The sequence below is a fragment of the Aphelocoma coerulescens genome, chromosome 15 (genome assembly GCF_041296385.1).
Source record: "Aphelocoma coerulescens isolate FSJ_1873_10779 chromosome 15, UR_Acoe_1.0, whole genome shotgun sequence".
In the NCBI taxonomy this organism is placed as follows: Eukaryota; Metazoa; Chordata; class Aves; order Passeriformes; family Corvidae; genus Aphelocoma; species Aphelocoma coerulescens.
This window is the reverse complement of record NC_091029.1, coordinates 13,705,307-13,727,429: the sequence shown is the minus strand read 5'-3', so window position 1 is coordinate 13,727,429 and position 22,123 is coordinate 13,705,307. Positions and strand designations below refer to the sequence as shown.

Genomic DNA, 22,123 nt, shown 5'->3' with positions numbered 1-22,123 from the left:
AATCTTTTCACACCATGCTTGGAGCTAAATCTGGTTCTCGAGCCCTCCCCCACCTACATCTGCAAGGCTGGGAACTCCCTTCTACCTCCAACTCGTACTATTTTGGTGTCTCCTGGACAGGCCCTGGCTCTCAGAATCGATGACTTGGGGGAAATTCCTACTTTTATTTATTTTGCCATAGATTCTTGCCTCTTGAGAGAAGCTTTAAGGTGCCATCCCAGGGAATAGCAGGGATCCACAGGCACCCCTGACTCTGTGCTTTTGTCCTTCCTGGGACCTCCACCCTGTCCATTCCCTGGCTCTCCAGGCAGGCCCCATTCCTGGATATTTGCAAATGTGAGACCTGCCCGAGGATTTCCCACTCCCCTGTGAGAGGATGAAGGCAGGGAACCTGTTCTGCACGCTGGGGTTTGGAGTGGGAGGGGAAGGGGTTGGAGTGCTCTTACTTCCTCTCCTCCAGGTTGGAGTTGGGATTCTTCATCTCCATCAATGCGCAGCCAAATTTCTACAGAAAAGGAGTAAAAAAGGCCGTCAGTTTTGCCAGGTTTTGCAGGAAACAAAGCCCCGAGCACAGCCTGGGCCGTGGCTCTGCTCCCTGCTCACTGCTCCCGGCTGCCCAGAGCTGCATGAGGTGGCAGCCCCCAGCCAGGGGACTGTCACCTTCAGCGTGACGCTGGCAGGGGGTCAGTGGCTGCCTCCCGGCAGGGAATCAGGAGATGTCCCTGCTCTGGGGCAGGCTGGAGGCAGGTACAGCACCCGGACCTGGTTTGGGTCACTCCAGCTCAGTCTGAGCTGAAAGAGGCTGTTCCTGCCACTGTGCCACTGCTGTCCCCTGCTGCAGCCACCCCTCGCTGCTGTCCTACCTCTCCGTTCTCAGGGGGGTCCCCGTTGCCGAAGGTGCTGGTGACCACCAGGACCATGGTCTCGTGCTCCAGGTGCACGATGTCGTACTCGTCCATGGACATCACCTGGGAGCACAGGGAGGTTACAGAGAGCTGGGAGCCTCCTGGGGGTGGGAACAGCGCATCCCTGCTGAGATCTCTGCCCGGGAAGGGTGGGAACGGGAGCCCTGAGGGACACGGGCAGCCCTGGAGCTGCCACCCGAGGGACCATGGGCAAACGGGCGCTGCAATGGCTGCACGAAATCAGCCCTGTGCAGGCTCCAACCCAGACCCACAAGGTCACATCCTGAAGGCCCTTGGCAGCTGTTTTCCATGTATTTCCTTGGAGCACCCGTGATTTCACGCCCATCATGAGTCGGGAGCTGGTGCAATACCTTGGCGTCGAAGGCGTGTTTGAAGATCTCGCACAGAGTTTTTGCGTAGACCTGGGACTTTCCCGTCTCTGTGGCGTACAGGATGGTGGCCTTGACCCTCTTGGCCATGGCTTGGCCCATCAGCTTGGCTGAGAACTTCACAGCCCTGGGAAGCAGGAATAAATCCCAGTCAGAGCTTGGTCCTTGGCTGTGCCTCTACCCCAGACCTTTTCATTCCTTATTAAAAGAGCAGCCTGCCTTAAAAAGCTGCACCATCAATTTTGGGAAATTCGGAAAGCTCTGGAAGAGCTTGACTTGTCAGAGAGGAAGAGGAGATGGGGGAGCTTGCACACAGAGCTCAAATAAATGGGTTTAAGGAAGAAAATGCTCAACCAGGCACGGGGGTGGTATTTCTGCAGGGGCAGAGAAGCAGGAGAAGAACTTGGGGCACGTAATGCCAAAGGAAAAGCTGGAACCAAGCAGAGCTGGAGCTCCAGGAGGAACAGCAGCTCCTCCACCCCTTAAACCCAGCTGGGTTCTGCAGGAGCCACCCTGGCCAGCCCTGCTCCACACAGCCCCAGAGCCCGGGGACACCGAGGTCACACCGAGCTGTCTCAGCGCCTGTGGTTCGCGCTGCGGTGACACCGTGAAGTCCCCTGGCAGGAGCAGCTCTCCCGAGGCCGGGGGGTGCCACCTTTACCCGAGCCTTGGCACGGCTGTGCCCAGCTGGCTGCTCCCCCAGCCTGCAGCCGTGACTGGCTGCTTCTCCTCCAGTTTTCCCCACTGGCTCAGCTCTGACAGCAGCCCAGCGAGGTCAGCAGCCTCTCTCCGCTCCTGGAACGCTGATTCCCTGTCTGTGGCACCAGTGGGAGCACCGTGACGGGGGACAAGGGTTGTGGGTTTGTCGTTTTAGAGACATTCGGAATCACTTCAACACCGCTTTTCCCTGCACGCAGAACATCTTCATTTTTCCTAAACAGGTCACCAGAAAGGCAGAACTCCATCGGGTCTGGATTTAGACTGATGTTGCAACAGGGAAAAGGAGGCAATTTTTGGAAGGCTGAGGGAGCACCGAGCATCTCAGTGGCCTCTGCAAGAGGAAGGGCTGCTCGATTCACTCTGACAGCCCCTGCCCCGGGTTTTTGAGTTCAGCAGGACTCCTGCATCCTCTCCAGATGAGCTGTGGGGAACGGAGGCTGCAGCTGGAATGGTCACACTGGGCAGGAGAAGTTCAACTTCCCCCTGCCCCACCTGCCCAGGAATGCTCTGGGTTTGGGGAATCATTTAGGGAGGAAGAAAAGCAGGAAAGAAGAGGTAGAAACTCCCCCAGGCTGGTTTATCCTGCCCGTCCACGGCAGTCAGCCTCAGGAACGTTTCTGTTTGCTGCTGTCCCCGCTCCTCAGTGCGGTCCTGCCCCTTTCCTTCCCCACGGTGGCAGTGCCCCCTGGCCCCAGGACCCGCACTGGCCCCAGGGCAGGGATGGGGCGGGAGGGGCAGGGCTGAAGGCTCAGGTTTGGCCAGAATTTTGAGTCTGAGCAGGCACCAAATCACGCTCAGGGCTCTGGGCTCCGGCTGCCTCTTGTACGGCTGATAAGCTCAGGTCCAGGCAGGATTAATGGTGAATTACAGAGATAATTCCTTTCCCTACATCAGGAACGGCGGGGATTTTTTGTTTTTTAAATTACCTGCCACGCTCACGTTTTTACAAAACCATCCCTCAACGGGGCACGCAGCAATAAAAGCATTTTTCCTCCAAACTCCATGAATCCTCCTCTCTTCACCCAGCCCCAGCGTCAGCTGCAGGAGCACATTCCTCAGCTGCTGAGCCTTTTTATGGATGCACCACGGAAAACAGCTCGCAGGAGGTGACAGCTGAAGAGTGGGAACAAATTGATGGAAGGGATTCGGGGAAACTGAAGCGTGGGGAGATGCTGTGACGAGCCAGGGCCACCTGGCAGCCTGGCCACCGTCACCAGGGCACACCCAGCCCTCTCCCGCCTTGGCCCAGGGCTCTGCTGCCACGGAACCAGCAGCTCCTCTCTGCCAATGGCCCACAGGGGAGGAATTTGGGCCAGGATGGGCCAAAGGGTCCAAATTGCACTTCATTCCTGCGTCCCTGCTGCTGAGGAGCCTTGGCACGGAAGAGGGACTGGTGTGGCCCCTTGCCAGGGGTCAACTGACCATGAAGTGTGAATCCCAGCTCAGCCCTGATCCATCTGCTACCTGCAGGGAGATTCCTCGTTCCCACCTCCCCCCTTCCTTCCAAAGCAGGTGTTTGGGAGGGTTGGGCACGCACTGGAGGCAGGTGCTCCTCAAGTAGGGGAAAAGTCACTGGGAAAAGCAGGAATATGGACGGGAGTTTCATCTCGTTGGTGCCAGCACAGCCCCGAACAGGGACAGGGGGGATCTTCCTGCTCCAAGGGAAGGACAAACAGGCAAAACACCCTCAAAGAGTGGGAAACATCCAGTGGGAAAGCCATCCCCCAGCATTAAGACCTCCTTCCTGGAGAATGAACAGCTCGGGAGAACAGACAGTGCCCAAGATCTGGTATCCACCTGCTCACAGCCCTTTCGGTGGCCTAAGGGGATGTTCAAAGGGCTGCCTGTGTCCCCAGATGTCCCTCATGGCAGGTGAAGCCTCCAGTGGCCCAAAGTCCAGCCCATCATCCATGGGGTGATGCACGCACCTGTAGGGTGCTTAAATCCAGGACCAGCCCCAAACTTTCCAGGCCTTTCCAGAGCCTGCTGGTACTTACTTTGCCAGCTTCTTAAAGCCAATGGCCCTCTTCTTGGTGGGTGTCCCATTGACCCCTTTCCAGACGTGGGTGTTCCAGGGGTCCGGCTAGGAGAGAGAAAAGCCGGGATCAGTTGGTGGGGAGTGCTCAGAGCTCGGAGAAATGTGGCATCCATGGCATTGAGAGTTAAATTCCTCCAGTCAGGAAGGGGAGGAAAAGCTGCCACTCCACTGCTTTCCCTCTCCCCTCTGATCCTCAGAGCCTCAAGGGGCTTTTTTTTGGGCAGTGGAACATGCCCAGGAAAATTGCAATCTAATAAAGCCTCCTGGCTTGTAACAGCATCTGGCCAACCACTCTGTCACCTCTCGAGAGGAGCGTTAATAGGCCACAGGCAAAAAGAAGGCAACGGCAGAAGGGGAGAGGTGATGGAAACAGATCCTTCCCTCCACCCTGGCCACAGGTTTTTTTTCCCCTAAGAGGCCCTTGGGGAAGGGGAGGCAGCTGAAGCCAGGAGCGAGCACACAGAAGCTCATTCCGTGCCCTTGCAGGCTGCAATCAGGGCCAGGAAGCACCGGGGGGCCTGGTGGGTTGGTTACAGGAGTGAACAGACTGCTCCTGCTTTGTGATTATTCCTTAAGGGCTCTTGACTAAAGGTCACATTGTGTGGAAAGCACCGGAGCAGGGATGGCTGGATAACCAGGGAGGGTTTGCTCGGGGGCTTCTCTTCCCGTGGGCTGGAGCGTTAAATGCTCCAGCAGCAGCGTTTGATCCCTGCTGGGCCTGCTGGGCAGGAGCTCCTGTCCCGCTGCTGGATCCCCAGGATGCAGGAGCCATCCCCTCAGTCCTGCAGCCTGGAAAGGCAGGGATACAGCCTGGAAAGGCAGGGATACAGGAGCCTTCCCCTCAATCCTGCAGGCTGGAAAGGCAGGGATACAGGCTAGAAAGGAAGGGATACAGGGATAGAGGCTGGAAAGGCAGGGATACAGGCTAGAAAGGAAGGGATACAGGGATAGAGGCTGGAAAGGCAGGGATACAGGCTAGAAAGGAAGGGATACAGGGATAGAGGCTGGAAAGGAAGGGATACAGGAGCCATCCCCTCAATCCTGCAGGCTGGAAAGGCAGGGATACAGGAGCCATCCCCCCAATCCTGCAGGCTGGAAAGAAAGGGATACAGGCTGGAAAGACAGGGATACAGGGATAGAGGCTGGAAAGGCAGGGATACAGGGATAAAGGCTGGAAAGGCAGGGATATCAGAGCCATCCCCTCAATCCTGCAGCCTGGAAAGGGATACAGGAGCCTTCCTCTCAATCCTGCAGGCTGGAAAGGCAGGGATACAGGGATAGAGGCTGGAAATGCAGGGGTACAGGAGCCAATCTCTCAATCCTGCAGGCTGGAGAGAAGAGGGATAGAGAAGCCATCCTCTCAATCCTGCTCCTGGAATGGGCAGGGATACAGAAGCCATCCCTGCAATCCTGCAAGCTGGAAAGGCAGGGATCCAGGTGCTTTCCAGGCCATTTCCTCCCCCACCCATTAGGCACTTCCAAAGGGAAGGAGCTCCGTGTGATTAAAAAGTTGGGAGCTCAGGGGTCCCACATTCCCAAGGAGGGGCGGGACCCCACTCTTACACCGCGTTAGGGTGAAACGTCAATCGGACTCGTCACGGAGCTGAGGGACAGCCTGGGAAGGAATCGGGTGGTGCCCCTCTCCTTCCTGAGCTCCCACGCCCACCCCGCCCGTGGCCACAAGGCACCGGTGGAAGGCGAAGGTGGGGCCAGCACCTGGTACTCGAAGGAGGGCGTCAGGCGGTAGTTGAGCATCTCCTGGTGGAACACCGGGGTGATGCTGCCTGACATGGGCGGCACAATCCAGACCCAGTCGGCGGGACAGCCCCCCCGGCACCGGTACTCGTTCTCCATGTGCTTGATGAAGGACTCGGTGGCCGAGTGGTGATCCACGATGGTCACCTTGTCACTCTGTCGGGGGACAAGAGAGCAGAGCCAGCAGCTGTCAACGCACCCCAGAGGGCAAAAGTCAAAGTTTTACATTTGGAGCTGTTTCTCCCAAATATTCCTCACTCCCATGGTCTTACAGGACCTTTGGGGATGATCCAAGGTGGCTGCTGACCCTGGTCTTCCCAAGGAGGCTTCTATGTTCCCCCCATTAATTGTCCTGGGCCGAGCAAAGATGGGATCAATGGGATGGAGCATCCTCTGCTCAGAACCTTGGGAAGCTCTTCCAGTGGGGCAGCTCAGACCCAGCTCTGGGAAGGACTCCCACCCTCTGAGCTTGGCTTGCCAAGGACTGGTTTTGTTGCTCAGCCCTTAAGTGCAGGCTGGGGGAGAACCCAGGCCAGTTCCTGCCTCATGGATGAGCCAGAAGGGCTGGGTTTTCCCTCTATTGGGATATTCCCTCTGGATCAGCAGAACTCAGGTGCTGGCAGAGCTGTTTTACAACCTCCAGGGCATGGAGATGATTAGATCTCACTGCAGCAGCCCACGTTAGGGAGGCCCAGTCATCCTTGGGTGGATGTCTCCACGTCGGTCCCACCCACTCCCCATGTCCCTCCAGCCCAGCCCAGACCAAGCAGCGTCCTGAGGAACCTGGAAGCTGTAGAGCACAGCGATGTTGATCTCCACCAGGGCCTGGTCCTTCCACAGCGACGAGGTTTTCCTCATGTCCAGGTTCATTTTCTTGGCCACTTGCTGTAACAACACACGGCAGGAGGGGAGGCATTTAATGGCCAAAACCCAACGATTGGAGATGTCTGCTTGGGCAGAGGAACCCAGAGGAGAGGCCCAGGCTGACACAAGGCACCCACGGGGCAGGGAAGGGCTGATGTTGTGCCTTCCTCTGGGGAGAAATCCTGTCTTTCCCTCTCCACGGCAGGAGCACGGCCACTCCCCCACCCCAAGCAGGGCCAGGTGGCCAAACGCTGCTGAGAAGGCCACCAGGAGCAGCTGGACACTCACACTGCTCCAACCCTGCTGGGTTTCAGGAGACTGGGGAGGGATGGAGCCCCTCTAAAGAATAACTCAGCATTCCTTGGAAGGTTTTGATGGATCCACATCCCCTGCATGGAGACCTTCCCATGGCTTGGCTTGATCTCTCCCAGTGTGGGCAGTCCCTGAGCTGTGGGACCAGCTGGAGGTTCCCCAAGGACAGGCTCAGGTGGTCCCTGAGGAGCCACCAAGTGTCTCAGCACCCTCTCACGTTTCAGCATTTGACCTCAACCGAGGCGCCTGCTGATCCCTAAGATTCCTTGGGAAGCTCCACAGGGATCACACCCGCTCTGTCGGACACCTGCTGGCCCCACAGGACACAGAGGTTTTGCCAACCCTTGCCCACGTGGCTCCAGGAGAGGGGATATCCTGCACTCTCCCACTCCAGGCAACGCCCTCCCAGTGTCCTGCCTGCTCCCCAGTGACTCCTCACCCTCCAGGAGCACCAGGAATTACCTCCAGGATGTTGTAGCGGGAGTTGTCGCAGTAGTCGCGGACGCCGATCTCCGTGCCCATGTACCAGCCACTGAAGGGGCAGGCGGAGAACTCCAAGCCCCCGATCTCCAGGAGCATGTTGGAAACGGCTGGCAGCCCATACCACTTGAGGCCCAGGTCCTTAAACCACTCAAACCTGCCAGGAAAAATGTCAGGATTAGGCAACCAGCCGAGAATTCCCTGCCCAGTGCAGGCAGGGGGATGGGGGCGGTCACTTTGCCACCAGGATGAAGGACTTGAGCAGAACATTTCCATCAGTACCTCCCTTTGGGGCTGTTTATGGGGACAAAGTGACTACAGAGTGGTGTAAGGCCTGGGAGACAGCAAGGAAAGGGAAACTTCCCAAGAAAATCAATCTGGATATGAGGGAAAGCCCTGAGACGTGGACACAACTTCCTTCCCGGCCCTGCCAGCTTTACTGGAGGGAGGACCCGGGAGAGGGTCTTGGGTGAAGCCCCCAAGCCACGGCAAAGGTGGAACCAGAGGAGCTCAGCCCTGCTGATCCCCTTGAGCAGTTTTGGGGCTGCCCCTGACTCACTTGGGGTGCCGGATGGGCACTTCCAGCACGAGCTCCGGCGGGATTTCGAAGAGCTCCGGGTCGTTGCCGTTGGCCTGGAGGAGCAGGGGCAGGATATCGAAGCGCCCGTACGGCGCCTTCCAGCCCTGCTGGATGCAGATCTACAGGGAAAATAAAGGCAGGGTTGATGTCCCAGCAGGTCACCTGCTCTTCAGGCACTGTGGGTAGGGAATTGCACGCTCCTGGGCATGGATCTCAACAGCATTGGTTGACCAAAAACCTCCACCCAAGGGAGCTACAACAGGGGGTGGCCTGTCCCAGCCCACCCACAGGCAGGTCAGGGGGATTTGGGCTAAAAATGAGCCTGGAACAGAACCCCAGTAGGATCACGGCTCGTGTCTGTAACGGTGAAAGGGAAACAGGTGAGAAAAGCAGAAAAGTGACAAAACCCAGCCTTTATTCCCAGAAAAATACCTGAGGGTGACACAAAGCCAACCTCACCCTGCGGCGCCGCGCTGGCCGATCCCAAGCTGCTTGACCCAGCCCCTCATCCCTCAGCATTCCCGTGTGTCCCCAGCAGCCCCGGGAAGGGCAGGTTGGGTACCTCGGTCAGCTCCACGTTGGCGGGATCCCCCAGGATGGTGCCGTCGGGCTGTTTGTAGCCGGCGTAGCGGATCAGCTGCGCGTTCCAGATGCGGAAGTCGTGCTTGCTGTCCGTGCGCTGCGGGAAGATGGTGATGGCGGATCTGCAAGGGAAAGGCAGCGCTGGCGAATGCCAGGAGCAGCAGGAGTGGAGGAAAAGGTGCTGTCCCCACCTGCCACCACCTCTGGGTGCGGCCCCAAAGAGTTGGCACACTGGAGGAAGTCACGGCTCCAGAATACGGGGTGTTGCCAGCTCCTGGCTGCTAACAGGGGGTTTCAGCAGTCCACGGTCTGCCTTGGATGCAGAATATAGGGAAAGGGGAAATGATGGGGAAATCTGCCCTCTGAGGTCCCACAGGGAGCAAGAAGAGAGAGACTTGGACCAGCAGGACTCCTTCAGGCCCGATCAGGTCCCTCTAACGCTTCCCAGGAGTGGTGCTGTCTGTGTGGTGGCCCAAAGCCAACTCCAGCTGGCCCAGAGCTGGATTGTCACACACCCAGAGGCCCTCGGACACAAACCCTGGGACTCCCTGGTGGCTCACCTGAGGTTCCCCTTGTTGGTGGCGTACTTGATGTGGTTGCAGATGTAATTGAACATCCCATGGGCTGTGGTGCAGTCCCGGGCATCGAACACCTGAAACAGGGAAGCAGTGGTGGGGATCCTGCAGGATGTTCCAGCTCCTGGGGCAGAGCCAGGCAGAGGCAACACAGCCCACGGAGAACTCCAGGCACCACCGTGGCTTCTCAGGGATCTAAACCCCCATAATTATGTGTTCCCTGCCTTTGGAACATGTGGATATCAGATCCAGCTGCCCTTTTTGCTTTGGAGAGGTGACTCATCTGCTGCTCAGGCAAAATCCTCCTTGTTCCCGTGCTCCCAACCTGCTGCTGTGCCTGCCTTATCCCCCCACTGTTACGGATTCTGCCCGGCTTCTCCTGTAGATCAGCACTCAAAGCTGGAACAGGACAGCTCTGGGGGACAGTGAGTCATGGAATTATGGAATGGGTTGGGTTGGAAGGGACTTTTAAAGAGGATCCCATTCCACACCCTGCCCATGGCAGGGACACCTTCCACTAGCACAGCTTGCTCCAAGCCCTGTCCAACCTGGCCTCGGACACTTCCAGGGATCCAGGGGCAGCCACAAAAGCATGGGGAGATCAGGAAGGAGGATCACAGAAGGGGCTGTGCCCATTCCCTGTGTGGAGCAGCCACAGGAACTGCTCAGCAGCACTAGATTTGTTCCAGGTTACGGGAGGAGAGGACATCCCTGCACCAAGGGATTCCCTAGGGATCACATATTCCAGCCCTGTTCTGCGTTTCCCTTGCCAAAAGGGCACTGAGCCAAACCCTCTCCTGCTGGATCTCAGTACTGACAAATGTGTCCTGCTGCCTCTCTCCAGGTGGAACAACAGGTTTGGAAGCAGCAGGGGAAATGGATTGGAGCAGGATCTGATTTTGGAAAATGTCCCCTGGGAGCACCAGCTTCCATTTCAGACACAGCCACCTCGTCTCCACCCACCCCACAGACGCTTTTCAAGCTCCTGCCAACATCCCAAATCTGCCGAGGGGAGCCGTGCGTGCTGGACACCTGCCCCTGTACCTGTGCTGTGCTTCCCAGAGGTTGGAGAGCAGGATTTGCCTCTCCCAAACTCCAGCAAACCCTTTGACAGGAATCTCCTGGATGCTTTTGGTGGGATTGGTGCTCACCTGCAGCTTGGACCACTGGATCCTGCCCACGCACCGCGCCGCGTTTCTCCAGGCGTGCTTGGCCCCGTAGATCAGCTCCGTGTCCCGCAGCTGGTAGGTGTCAGTGGCCTCAATCTCCTTGGTCACCTCCTCCAGCCTCTCCATGTGGGCCTTGGAGCCGGATCTGTGCAGGTTGGGAGCAGAGGAGGTGGTGGGTCAGGCGGAGGGCAGGGAATGCTGCTGCTCTCCACCTGGAATTCCTTGTTCCTGCACACACAGGGCTTGTGTGGATGGTTATCCCAGCTTTGGGATAACAGGGGAGCGAGGAGCCGGGGGAGAGGGCAGCGACTTGCACAGAGACACAACAAACACCAGGAGTGAGACCCCACTGAAGAAGCCGCTGCTCAAGGAGCACCAGAGGGTCCCCGTGCTGTGACTCGCAAGTGTGGGAGATCAGATCATGGAATCATGGAATCATGGGACCATGGAATGACCTGGGTTAGAAAAGACCTTAAAGCTCATCCCATCCCACCCCTGCCTTGGCCAGGGACACCTCCCACTGTCCCAGGCTGCTCCAAGCCCCAATGTCCAGCCTGGCCTTGGGCACTGCCAGGGATCCAGGGGCAGCCACAGCTGCTCTGGGCACCCTGTGCCAGGGCCTGCCCACCCTCCCAGGGAACAATTCCTTCCCAATATCCCACCTATCCCTGCCCTCTGGCAGTGGAAAGCCATTCCCTGTGTCCTGTCCCTCCATGCCTTGTCCCAAGTCTCTCTCCATGTTTCTTGACTCCTTCAGGCCCTACAAGGCCACAATGAGGTCACCCCAAAGCTTCTCCTCTCCAGGCTGAACAATCCCAGCTCTCCCAGCCTTTCCTCCCAGCAGAGCTGCTCCATCCCTCTGATCATCCTGGAGCCTCCTCTGGACTCTCTCCAGCAGCTCCAGGTCCTCCCTGTGCTGGGTCCCAGGGCTGGGGCAGCTCTGCAGGTGACACGTGTGACATCTCGGCCCCAGCAGCAGCCTCGGGCCTCCTGCACCAGCACTCACCTCTTGATGGAGGAGTAGTACTGGTCAATGAAGTCCTTGGCCAGGAGCAGCACCTCCTCCTTGGTCCTGGTGTCCTCTGACTTGCGGACGTGGGGGCTGGGGGTCATCACGGAGCCCATGCAGATCTGCTCGGTGCACGCCGTGGCCTGAGGGGACAGGAGGGAGCAGGAACGTTCTGGAGCCACCGCGGCGCCGGTGGTCACCTGAGCTGGGCTGGGGCAGCCAGCGATGGCCCACACAGAGGGTGGGGGTGTCTGACACACAGGGACATTCCCAGCTGGCTGGGGGTGCTGTGGGATGACAGCCAGGCCATGTGCAGTCACCTCTTGTCCCCCCGATCTGGACAATCGGAGAGATGGGATTCACCCCAGCTTGGCACGAAGTCAAATGCTTCTCCTTATTTATCCCAGATTGATTTCCCTCTCTCCCTGTTTATTGCACCAGAGGTTTGAAATTCCAACCCTCCTGGAGACAAGACTGAATTCCTCCACTTCTGCATTCCCGGGTAAGCCCATCTCGGAGACGCCGCCATCCACTCTTTGATGCTCAGGGAATTTTGGCCAGCCCTACCAGCTCTACTCACCATGGCAGTCTTGAGGTGCAGGGTGTCGTGGAGCACGGAGCCCGTCTCCCAGTTCTTGATTTTCACGAACCGGGGGCATTTGGAAGGGCTCCCATTGAGGGTGTTCTTGGTCGGGGACTGGCGCCCGGATGGCGGCGGCTGGAAAAGAGGGAACACCCGGCACGAGGTCAGAATGCACCGGCACAATACAGGAAAAGGTCACAGCAACACAGGACCTGTGCTTGAATTCCGGGGCTGGCACAGCCAGGTGAGGTGCATTATCCCAGTATTTGGCATTGTTTGGGATCCCACAACGGAGCGGTGGAATTAAGAACTGGTGTCTGGTTATGGAATGGCCAAACCTGTGGCGAATGAGTTGAAATCAGAGGTGGAAGTGACTTGGGAGGATGTTGTGTTCAAGTTTTCCTTTGATACCAACGCTGGAAGATGTAGGAATGAGGGTGGATAAATTATCCCAGCGGGGGTGCTGCTGAATCACGAGTAGTTGGATTTGTCCCTGACTCTCTGCCTTGGGATGGGCCCATCCAGCACTCCTGGAGTTCTGTGCCAGCACGGGGAGAGCCCCAGCCAGCACAGAGCTTGTGAGGAGAAGAACAGGTTACAGGTGCTTCTTTTTGCACATTTTCACAGATAAAATTGCAATTTTCTGCCGTGGCCCTTACTCACCCCAAGCATTCAAAGCTTAAGGAGCCACCGGTGCCTGCCAGTGGGGACAGGGAAGGCTGCGGTGCCTCTGGGAAGCAGAGATCTGTCTCCTAGGAATCAGATCTCACACAGGGATGTAATTCCATCGTTGGCACCACGGTGCTGTCGCTGCAGCTCTCCAGAGGACACCTGAGAGCATCCTGGCCAAACCTGCTTGTGCTTGGCACCTCTTCAAGACTCTGCACAGACTGGATCTGCTGTCCCTTCCTACACGAATCCCGGGGCTGGTGTCCCTTTTGAATTAATCTGCGAGGTTTTCTTGAAGCTTCCTTGAAGCTGGCACTGCCTTCAGCAGCGTCACTCTCCTTTTCGGGGTCCTGGGCTCACGGTCACAGACTGGCAGCAGCAGCACAAATCCAGCCTGAAGGACCAGGCAAAGAACCAGCCCAGGGTAGGAGAAGCTCCTGGTTCAGCAGGGAGAGCAGCAGGAGCCACAGGGATGACAGAGCAGCTGAGGCTCCAGATCTGACTCGTTCCCACTTTCCCAGAGGATTGCTCTGCTTTTCCAAGCACAGGGAATGCCTGGCTGATTCCACAGCCTGGGCTGAGCAGACACCTCGGCATTGCCCTGCTGCCACTGCTGGCCAGACTTTTTGTTCAGTTCTTGTTTTTTACCATAATCTCCTGACATTTTTCCCCAGAAAACAGGGATTTCAGGCAGCCTGAGGCTCGCAGTGTAATGCCACGCTCTGAAAACATATTCTGGGAGCAAGGGACAGAGGCTGCAGGGGAAGGCAGGGATTTACAGCCTGACCCCTCAGCAGGACCTTCCTTAGCCCCGGCAGTTCCCAAAAGCTGCTCCCTGCCCCCTCAGGCTGTGCTGCCATGGAGCTCTGACATTCCTCATGTCACAAATCCCATGATTTTCCCAAGGAGTGTGTCCAAGTCCATGCCCTGAAGCCAAAAGAGCACACACCACATCTCGGCCTCTCCTTTCCTCGCTGCAGAAACCAAATATAAAACCTCATTTTGAGCTCAAACCCAGCAGTAAATAAAAAGCCTCCTCAATGTAGTCCTGGAAAAACATTCTTTTTAAGCTCATTTTTTTTCAATTTCGAGCAATCTAACCTGACTGAAGGCAGTGGCAGTTCCTGGTCATTTTTTCCCCCTGCTTGTTTTACTCTTCCAAGAGAATTAAATCATTCTTTAGTCACCACCAGCATCCTGTGCTCCCTGACCCACCCTGAGGACCAAAGGGGACAATCTGCCACCTTCCCTGTGAGCCCGATTGCTCAGAGCAGCTCTTTGAGACGGGCAAAACGAGCTGAGAACAGCTCAGAGATGCAACCAGAACCAATCCTCACCCGCAGCTCCACCTGCCAGACAGAAACCGGGAGCACCAGGCGGGAAGTGTTGATTGTGTCCAGCACTTTTTAATCGGAGTTCTGACCTCCTGACAGGGTGTGCTGCTAAAAGACTTCTTGCTGGAGCAGGTATGGCCCAAAAACGTGCTGGGAATGCGGATGGAGCAGTGTCCCCATCCTCGGGGCAAGCGGGGAGACACTGCCTGCTGAACGTCTGCCTGCAGATGTTCTGCCTCAAACCCCCTCAAAGCTGCTCCCTTTCCCTTTTGTCTTCTCCCTGCATGAGCTGGGCAAGCTGGAATCTTGGAATCACAGGGTCCTTAAGGTTGGGAAAGATCTCCAAGACGGTTGGTTCCAACCTTGGAGTGAGCACCAAGCTGTCAGCCAGAGAGAGCACTGAGTGACATTCCTTGGACTCTTCCAGGGATTAACAGGACCTCATTAATCTGCTCCAGTGCCCGACAACCCTTGCTGGGAGAGGGCCACGGAGCAGAGGGATGCTGAATCCTGGGATGCCAGCCAGGCTGGAGCAGAGGTGTCAGGTCTGACAACCCCATCCCGGAGCAGCTGTGGAGAGAGAGAACCCAGAGGAGGCTGGGAAGGAGCTCTGTGTGGGAGTCTGTGTGTGTGTGTGTGTGTGCGCCTTCCCTGCACGCCGAAACCGAAGCCAAATATTCCCCGTCGCTGTGCCAGGGAGGCTGTGCGAGATCCTTTCATGTTTTAATTAGGCAGCTGCGATATCGGTGACTCAGGAGCGGGACAAACCGGGCGACAACTGCGGCAGCCGGGGCGCACACGCGTTATGCAAACAGCATCTACCGGGAGCGAAGCGCCGGCGCTTTGCGGCTCCGGAGCTCTCCGCTCCTGCAGGGGAACGCGCCCCATGGCCCTGGGGGCTCCGTGGGGACGGAAGGACAGCGGACACCTCCCGCTCGGGGCTCTACAGGTCCTCACCCTGCCTCCACCCGCTCGGCTGAGCCGCATCGGCTGCGGGAGGGCAGCGGCAGCGGCAGCAGCCAGGTCGTGGATTTATTTCCATGCTGACATTTTCCTTCCAGGCTGCATCAACTCCGCTCGGCTGAGAGTGTGGCCTTTAGACAGCTGCAAATCACCCTCGCAAGCTGCTCCGAGTCGCTTCCCCCGAGAGCTACGCGGGCGCAAAGCTCCCGGTTGCCCTCGAGCTGCTCACAAATCAGTCCCCGGGGACTCAAGCAGGACCTGGTGCAGCCGCGGCATCTTCAGGTTTAGGGCCAGGGGGATCGGGCTCCTGGGAAAGCAGCGAAAAACGCGGTGTGGCTTCGTAAAAAACAACAGAGGGATGGGGATCGATGCCTAGCGGGGCTTTCAGCACCTCATTACGAGCCTCAGTGAGCATTCAGCACCTGGCCAAGTGAATCCACCCAATCCTGCTCTAAAAAAGCAAGGAAAGTTCCCACTTGGCTTGACTTTCCCCCGTGTTAATAATATTTATTGCTGCTTGAAAGAAGTTCAGCAGCCTTGACTGCACACAGCCCCGGGGAACGGCTGGGGGAAAAGCCACGCCGCTTCCAGAAGAGCAGGCGTAAGGATTCGGGGATAAGAAGGATAAAAAGAAAGCTGCGCATCCAGTGGGGGAAAAAAAAAATAATAAAGAGTTTAATAGCAGCTTAAGACTGGCGGTTTTGGCAGCCCCAACACAGAGAGAAATTAAGCTCTGCACACAGAAGGTTATAAAGTGCTTATGGTAGCAGACACGGACACGCACGGGGCTTAGCGAAGGAGGCAGGGAGACGGAGCCTTTCCAGAGCTGGGGCAAAGGGGGAGGAGCCCTGACCTGTCCCTGGGCTCGGGATTCCTGCCACACCGCATTATCCACGTGCTGGGACGTGGGGCTGCCCAGGGACATCCCTCCAGTGGCTGCTGCGGCTCGGGGGTGCTGCCACTCGTGTGGGGTGATGCCCACGCCGAGGCTTGGCTGTGCTGCTGGGACACCTGAGGGCCACGGTCCTGAGTAGAGGGCAGGGTGGAAATGGATCACCTCAGCACCCGGCCCGGCTGGTCAGAGCCCTGCAGCATGGGCAGGAGCATCCCAGTGCCCTGAGTGGGCATCAGCACCAGCTCAGAGGGTCTCGTGTCCATCCCTCCCCCATGGGTGTCTGACACTGGGAGGCTGCAAAAGTGCATGGGAACATCATTCCATGCAGGATTCCAAGAAAAATGCATTCAGCTCTGGGGCCCAGCACAGGCAGCACCTGGAGCTGCTGGAGGAGTCCAGAGAAGGCCACGGAGCTGCTCCCAGGGCTGGAGCCCCTCTGCTCTGGAGCCAGGCTGGGAGAGCTGGGGGTGCTCACCTGGAGAGGAGAAGGCTCCAGGGAGAGCTCAGAGCCCCTTCCAGGGCCTAAAGGGGCTCCAGGAGAGCTGGAGAGGGACTGGGGACAAGGGATGGAGGGCCAGGACACAGGGAATGGCTTCCCAGTGCCAGAGGGCAGGGCTGGATGGGATATTGGGAAGGAATTGTTCCCTGGGAGGGTGGGCAGGCCCTGGCACAGGGTGCCCAGAGCAGCTGTGGCTGCCCCTGGATCCCTGGCAGTGTCCAAGGCCAGGCTGGACAGGACTTGGAGCAGCCTGGGACAATGGGAGGTGTCCCTGCCCATGGCAGGGGGTGGGAGGGGATGATCCCAGTCCATTCCCCATGTCCTGCCCTGGATAATCCCATCAGGGAGACCCTTTGCCCAAGCGCTGGCAGAGCTCACACACGTCATGTTTTCCCAGAGGTGATCTCGGTGGCCTGGCAGGGTCTGCCTGACGTCTCTGGCTGTGCTACAGACGTGGAGTTAATCTCCCTTTGGCAAGGGAGCCTGAGAATTGATGGCCGTGGAGTGTGAGGAGATGAAAAGGCTCCGTGGAACGCGTTCTCTGAAGTGCTCTATTCAATTACCATCAGATGAATCCAAACGCCTTTAATGATGCAGCTTGGCCTGGTGCCACCAAAAGGGATCACATTCCCCAGGGAGGCTTCAGCGTCCTGGTCCCTGGCTGGGCTCCCATCCCACGTCAGCCCTTGGATGAAGAGCATCATTCTCCAGTGACCTCCATTCCCTGCCTGAACCTTGTGGACTTCAGCTCCTGGTCCAAAGGGGCTCTGGGATCTGTCACCTCCAGCTTTTGGGGTCAACCACACGTTGTCCCCACAGGGTCTTTGTACTTTGAGAACCCACTGGGATGGGTCACACTCCCGCAAACGCTGGGAATTTTGGTTTTCCCACCCAAAGCAGCCCCGGCCATGGGCTCTTACCTGCTCTGCTTCGGAGTAGGGGTTGTTCAGGACCACGGGGGCGGAGCTCTTCCCCCACAGGTCCCCCAGGACACGCTCGTTCTCCATCCGCACCGGCACAGCTTTCTGGGGGTTGTTCTCCTCTTCCCTGAAACTGAAGGGTTAAAAATCATTTGGGTCGCTGGGTGCTGGGACCACGGGCACAGGTCCTGCTCCCGCTGCTTCCCACAGGAGCGAAAACTTGGCCACTGCCCCACGGGAAGGAAGGAAAGGCTGAGCCCTGGCCAAGGCGATGAATCAGCGAGGTGAGGACAACCCAAACACAATGGAAGTTCCACCTCGGAGCAGCAGGAGAACCCTGTGCCCACGCTGGCTCCACAACAGAGCCTCTGCACCCCAAAACCCGAGCTGGAACCCAGGGAAAACAGGAGATGGGGAAAGGAGGCTGGAAAAGCTCGTGGCAGAAGGAGCCTGCAGAGCAGCTCGGTGTTTATGAGCAGGGAAGAGGGGAAAAAAAAAGCCCCAGAACAAACAGGAGGCTCCCAGGAGCTCTCTCTCCTCTCCCTGACCTTTCCAGATGCTGTGAGTGGAAGTGATTTCAGTCGAGCAAACGGATGGATTGCCCCTGGAATTGCTGGGGATGCGGGGAAGGCTGGGAACCAAGGGTATCCCACCCAGCGCCAGCTGCCCCGGCCCACGCGGTGCCACCGGAGTAACCCGGGTGTAACTCGGGTGTAACTCAGGTGTAACTCAGGTGTAACTCACTGCGCCATGCACGTCTCAGGGTGTGGGAGAGGCTCTGAAACACCACCTGAGCAGCTGCTGCAAAACCTCTGCCACGTGAGCCCTCGCCAAGGAGAGAAAACAAGCGGGGCTTAGGGACGTGGCATTCAGGCGAGGCAGGACCTGGCACCACAGAGGCCACGGAGGGAAGGGGCTCCCTGGGCTGGGCTGAGCAGGGGCACGGGATGCTAGGATGGGCACAGGCACTGAAAAAATGCCCTCTGGAATTGCTTTGCTCCTGCTGTCAGCCCTTAAAAGCCTTTCCAGATGCCTCTGGATTCCATCAGGAGGCTTCTCATGAATGGTGGCAGGGTTTGGGCGCTCACCAAAGCGGGATGCTTGCACCCAGGGCATGGATCTCGCCAGCAGGATGCTCCTGGTTCCATTTCAGGGAGACAAATAAATACAAATAAATTCAGTTTCACAGTCCTTGAAGCCCTTTGGCTTAAGGAAAAGACTTCATTTAAAGAGCATCTCCCTGTGCTTTGAGTTTTCTGTCATTTTCTGCTTTTACAGAGCCATGCTCAGCTGCCAAAATATTTCCCTGGGCTCTGGCCACCTTCCAAACACTGGAAAGTGGCCACCTTGGTGCAAGGGAGGAGGCACAGGTGCCTTGGGGCCGTTTTCCCTGGGATTTCTGTGCCGTCCAGGCCAGGAAAGCTGCTCCTCGATGACCTGGCTCCTGGGAGGACGTGAAAGGGTTTCAATCAGATAAAACACAAGAAACCCCACCCGCAGCACCGCGGCCCAAGGCAGCAGATCCCAATCTCAGCTGCGGTGGTGGTGATCCACAGAGACCCCAGAATCCACACGGATCCCGGGGACAGCCAGGAGCCACGCAACCCCTCTGTGCCCAATCCAAAGGGCAAGCCCAGGCTCTCTTGCCCAGTCCCTCCATCCCAGTAATCCCCAGCAGCCAGGCGGAGGAGAATTAGCAGGATGAAAACACAGCCGGTCTGGCTGTCCCCTCCGAGCAAGGCCCAGCTGTTAAATCTCCCGGAGAACTCTCATTTCCACGGCTGCACATCCCTGCCCTCCTGCCCTGATCCCCACCGTGCCGGCGGACGCGGGGCCAGGTCAGCACAGGGACACTGAGCGCACCGAGTCACCTCCAGCGGCTGACGAGCCCCAGCTGCTGCTCCTCACAAGGGGCCCAAAATCCAGACAGAAGCGCTAAATCCATGAGGGAGAAATCCTTTGGCTCTCCCGGAACCTGGGGCTTAGCAGAGGGGAGTGGAGAACCACGAGGCCTCTCCACGGGCAGGGGCTTTGCCTCTGCGCACACAGGAGAAGCTTGGGATCAGCCAGAGATCCCACAGGCAGCTCCAGAAGGATGCACGACCTGCTGCTCCCAGAGAGGTGTCTGCAGGGCCACTGCCAGCACGAGGGAAGCTGGGATAGGGATCCATCCATCGGCAGCAGCAGCTGGAGGGGCTGGAATGTGGGATCTCATTGTGTGCACGGCGGCAAAGCCGTAAATGTTGGCAGCTGGAGAAATCCCAGATGTTGAATTAAGTTGGGTGCTACTCTGGGTGGGTTGGGATTTACAAGTTCTGCTGGAGCAGGGATTACTCCCCTTCCCTGGCCTCGAGCACCACCTGACAGAGAGGTGCCCCATCCCGAGGGACTGGGACATCCAGGTGGGAATTACCTGGATGCTCCACGTCCCCTCGCGTGTCTGCAGGTGTGGCAGGAGCGGGATTCGTGCTGCTGTTCCTGATGGATTTCCAGCTGTGTGAGCACGGCAGTGAGGGGCTGACCCTGCTGGGAAAGCTGGAAAAAGCTCTGCTGGAAAAGCACAGCCAAGCGTGGCTGTGACAAAGCCATCAGAGTGACCTGGGGGCCGAGGGGGGTTCTGCTGCTGTGCCTGGCCAGGGGCTGCCCCGAGCCAGCGCAGACCTCCCCCGGATGAGGCTGCCCGGAAGGATCCGGCTCTGTCCTTTCGGAGAGAGGCAGGGAGAGAAAAGCCCATTGAGAGCAGCCAGAGCCTCACCCCAGCCCCAGCACAGATGGGGGAGTAAAAATAAAACCCATCAATTGCTTCATTTTACAAATATTTCCTGCCCCTTGCTTGTGAGGGCCTTGTTTGCGAGCTGGGACAGCGACAGGCGTTTTTTGGGATGAGTTGTTTTCCTCTCCTGACGCGGCTGCTCCGAGCCCCCCGAGGCACAGGGTGACCTGGCACGTGTCACTCACACTCGAGGAAGCTGAGGGGACAGCCACCACGCCGTGTCCGAGCTCAGACCCTGGACAGGGTTTCCAAAAGGGTTTTATCCGCAGCAGAACCCAAAGGGCCGTTCCGGTGGGCGCTGGGGAGGGCACAGCTCCCCCGAGGGAGCCCCGGTTGGATCTGCCCTGGGAGCTTCCCAGGGAGAGAGGAGCTGGCTCCTCTTCTTTGGAGAAATCCTGGCCAGGCTGGAAGGGGCTTGGAGCACCCTGGGATAGTGGAAGGTGTCCCTGCCCACGGCAGGGGTGGAATGGGATGGGCTTTAAGGTCTTTTCCATCCCAAACCATTCCATGAGATTTTTAATATCCCCACTTCAATGTCTTTGAGGAACTGGAAGCAGCTCTGATGATGAGTGGCTGAACTCTCCCAAAAGCCACATCCAGGATCTGGGTATCCCTCTCTGACCACTCCCAGATCCATTAAATCCTCTTAGCCAGATCTCTTGGATCCAGAGAGATCCAAACCCCAGTCTGAGGGGGTTTTTTTCTGTTCTGAAAGCCAAACTGGATGCTTTAAAAAGGAAAGAGGAATCCTGCCCTCCCCCTCCAGTGCCGGGCAGAGCCTGGGATGCTGCTCCCCTTGGAAAGAGCATCTGGCTGTTTGGAGAAATGAGAGGCACCACTGTTTTCTTTTGACTAATTTGATGATGTTGCAGTGCTCCGAGTGATGGAGCAGAAGGGAAGTTGCTGAGACAGCCCTTTCAGAAATTTCTCCAAAGCTTTTCCGAAAAGAAATTAAAGGGGGAAAAAAATAAAAAAAAATAAAGAATTTTTTAAAAAGAGCAAAAGGGAAGTTTGTCAGTTTGTCACCCGGATCCTTTGGATTTCCTGGGCACAAGGATCTCTCTGATTTCCCAGGCAGGGAGCAGAGATAGCCCTGGCTGCTGCCATCCCAGCTGGGATGGGTGATAAGGATGGCAGTGCCCACACCTCCGGTGACGCTCTGGTGACATCACCCTGCGCTGTGCCCAGGGATGGGCTCCTTCCTTCCCGGCCCTTCTCCTGAAAATCCTGAGCTTGGGGCTGCATGGGAAGCTCACACCTCAGGAGAGAAATTCCTTCTTCCTGCCCCATTCCCTGATTTTTCCTCGGGAATGGCTGCGCTTGCAGCGCTCCTCCTTCCAGTGCTTGGGGCCGGGATAATCGGCTCTGGCCTCACCTTTTTTTGCCCCATGGGAAACCCCATTCCTCAGGGTATGGCATCCTCAGAAGGGAAAATTCCCTTCCTGGGGCAGTTGGAAAACGCGCTGGAGGGTTAAGCAAGGTCTGGACACCAGCAGAGGGAGAGGGATGGGGCAGGAGAAGCGATTTGCAGGGCGCAGGGGATGGAGCAGGGCTCGGGAAGGAAGCGGGAGTTTGGAAGAAGGAATAACTCCAAACGCTGGGATGCACTCCCTGGAGAGGCAGCAGGGACGGGGTGCCCAGGGTGGGAACTGCAGGGCGATCCAAGCCAGGGGAAATGGGAGAGGGGATGTGGGACAGCGCAGAAGGAGGAGGACAAAATCCTCAGGAAGAACCTGTGGAATGATCTGGAGAAGATCCTGTGGCCTCAGAAAGTCAGGACATGGCTGGGATGTGCCCAGTGCTGGGATCAGGGCCTAATGAGCCTCGGGGAGTCTGTGAAAAATGAGGCTGGAAAAATGAGGGAGCACTGACAGATCCAGCCTGGGGACAGATCCAAGCATTCCCAAATCCCACCAGCACGGCTCAGAATTGCGCCAGCATCGAGCGGTGACCGCCGCTCCTGTCCCTTCCCAAACATTCCCGATGGGCTCCTGGGGGATTCCAGCCTCTCCGGAGGGAAAGCACCCTGGGAGTCACACTGGGATCTCCTGCGGGATCACCCCGGGGCTGTGGGATCACACACAAGGAGAAGGGCTGTCCCATCCCACG

At 57.6% G+C, this 22,123-nt stretch overlaps 1 protein-coding gene across 2 annotated transcripts in view; it reads right to left on the bottom strand.

Moving 5' to 3' along the window:
• The window catches only part of NOS1 (nitric oxide synthase 1), a 65,986-nt gene that overhangs the window by 10,852 nt on the left and 33,011 nt on the right, over nt 1-22,123 (bottom strand). For both annotated transcript variants that reach the window (XM_069030797.1, XM_069030798.1), the window contains 14 exons: nt 17,242-17,374; nt 11,959-12,096; nt 11,376-11,521; nt 10,352-10,514; nt 9,186-9,277; nt 8,606-8,747; nt 8,023-8,162; nt 7,446-7,620; nt 6,591-6,692; nt 5,769-5,963; nt 4,012-4,097; nt 1,277-1,421; nt 864-968; nt 447-505 (listed from right to left, as the gene is read on the bottom strand). In XM_069030797.1, the coding sequence (XP_068886898.1) occupies nt 447-505; nt 864-968; nt 1,277-1,421; nt 4,012-4,097; nt 5,769-5,963; nt 6,591-6,692; nt 7,446-7,620; nt 8,023-8,162; nt 8,606-8,747; nt 9,186-9,277; nt 10,352-10,514; nt 11,376-11,521; nt 11,959-12,096; nt 17,242-17,374 (1,821 nt within the window). The remainder of the gene's footprint in view (nt 1-446; nt 506-863; nt 969-1,276; nt 1,422-4,011; nt 4,098-5,768; nt 5,964-6,590; nt 6,693-7,445; nt 7,621-8,022; nt 8,163-8,605; nt 8,748-9,185; nt 9,278-10,351; nt 10,515-11,375; nt 11,522-11,958; nt 12,097-17,241; nt 17,375-22,123) is intronic.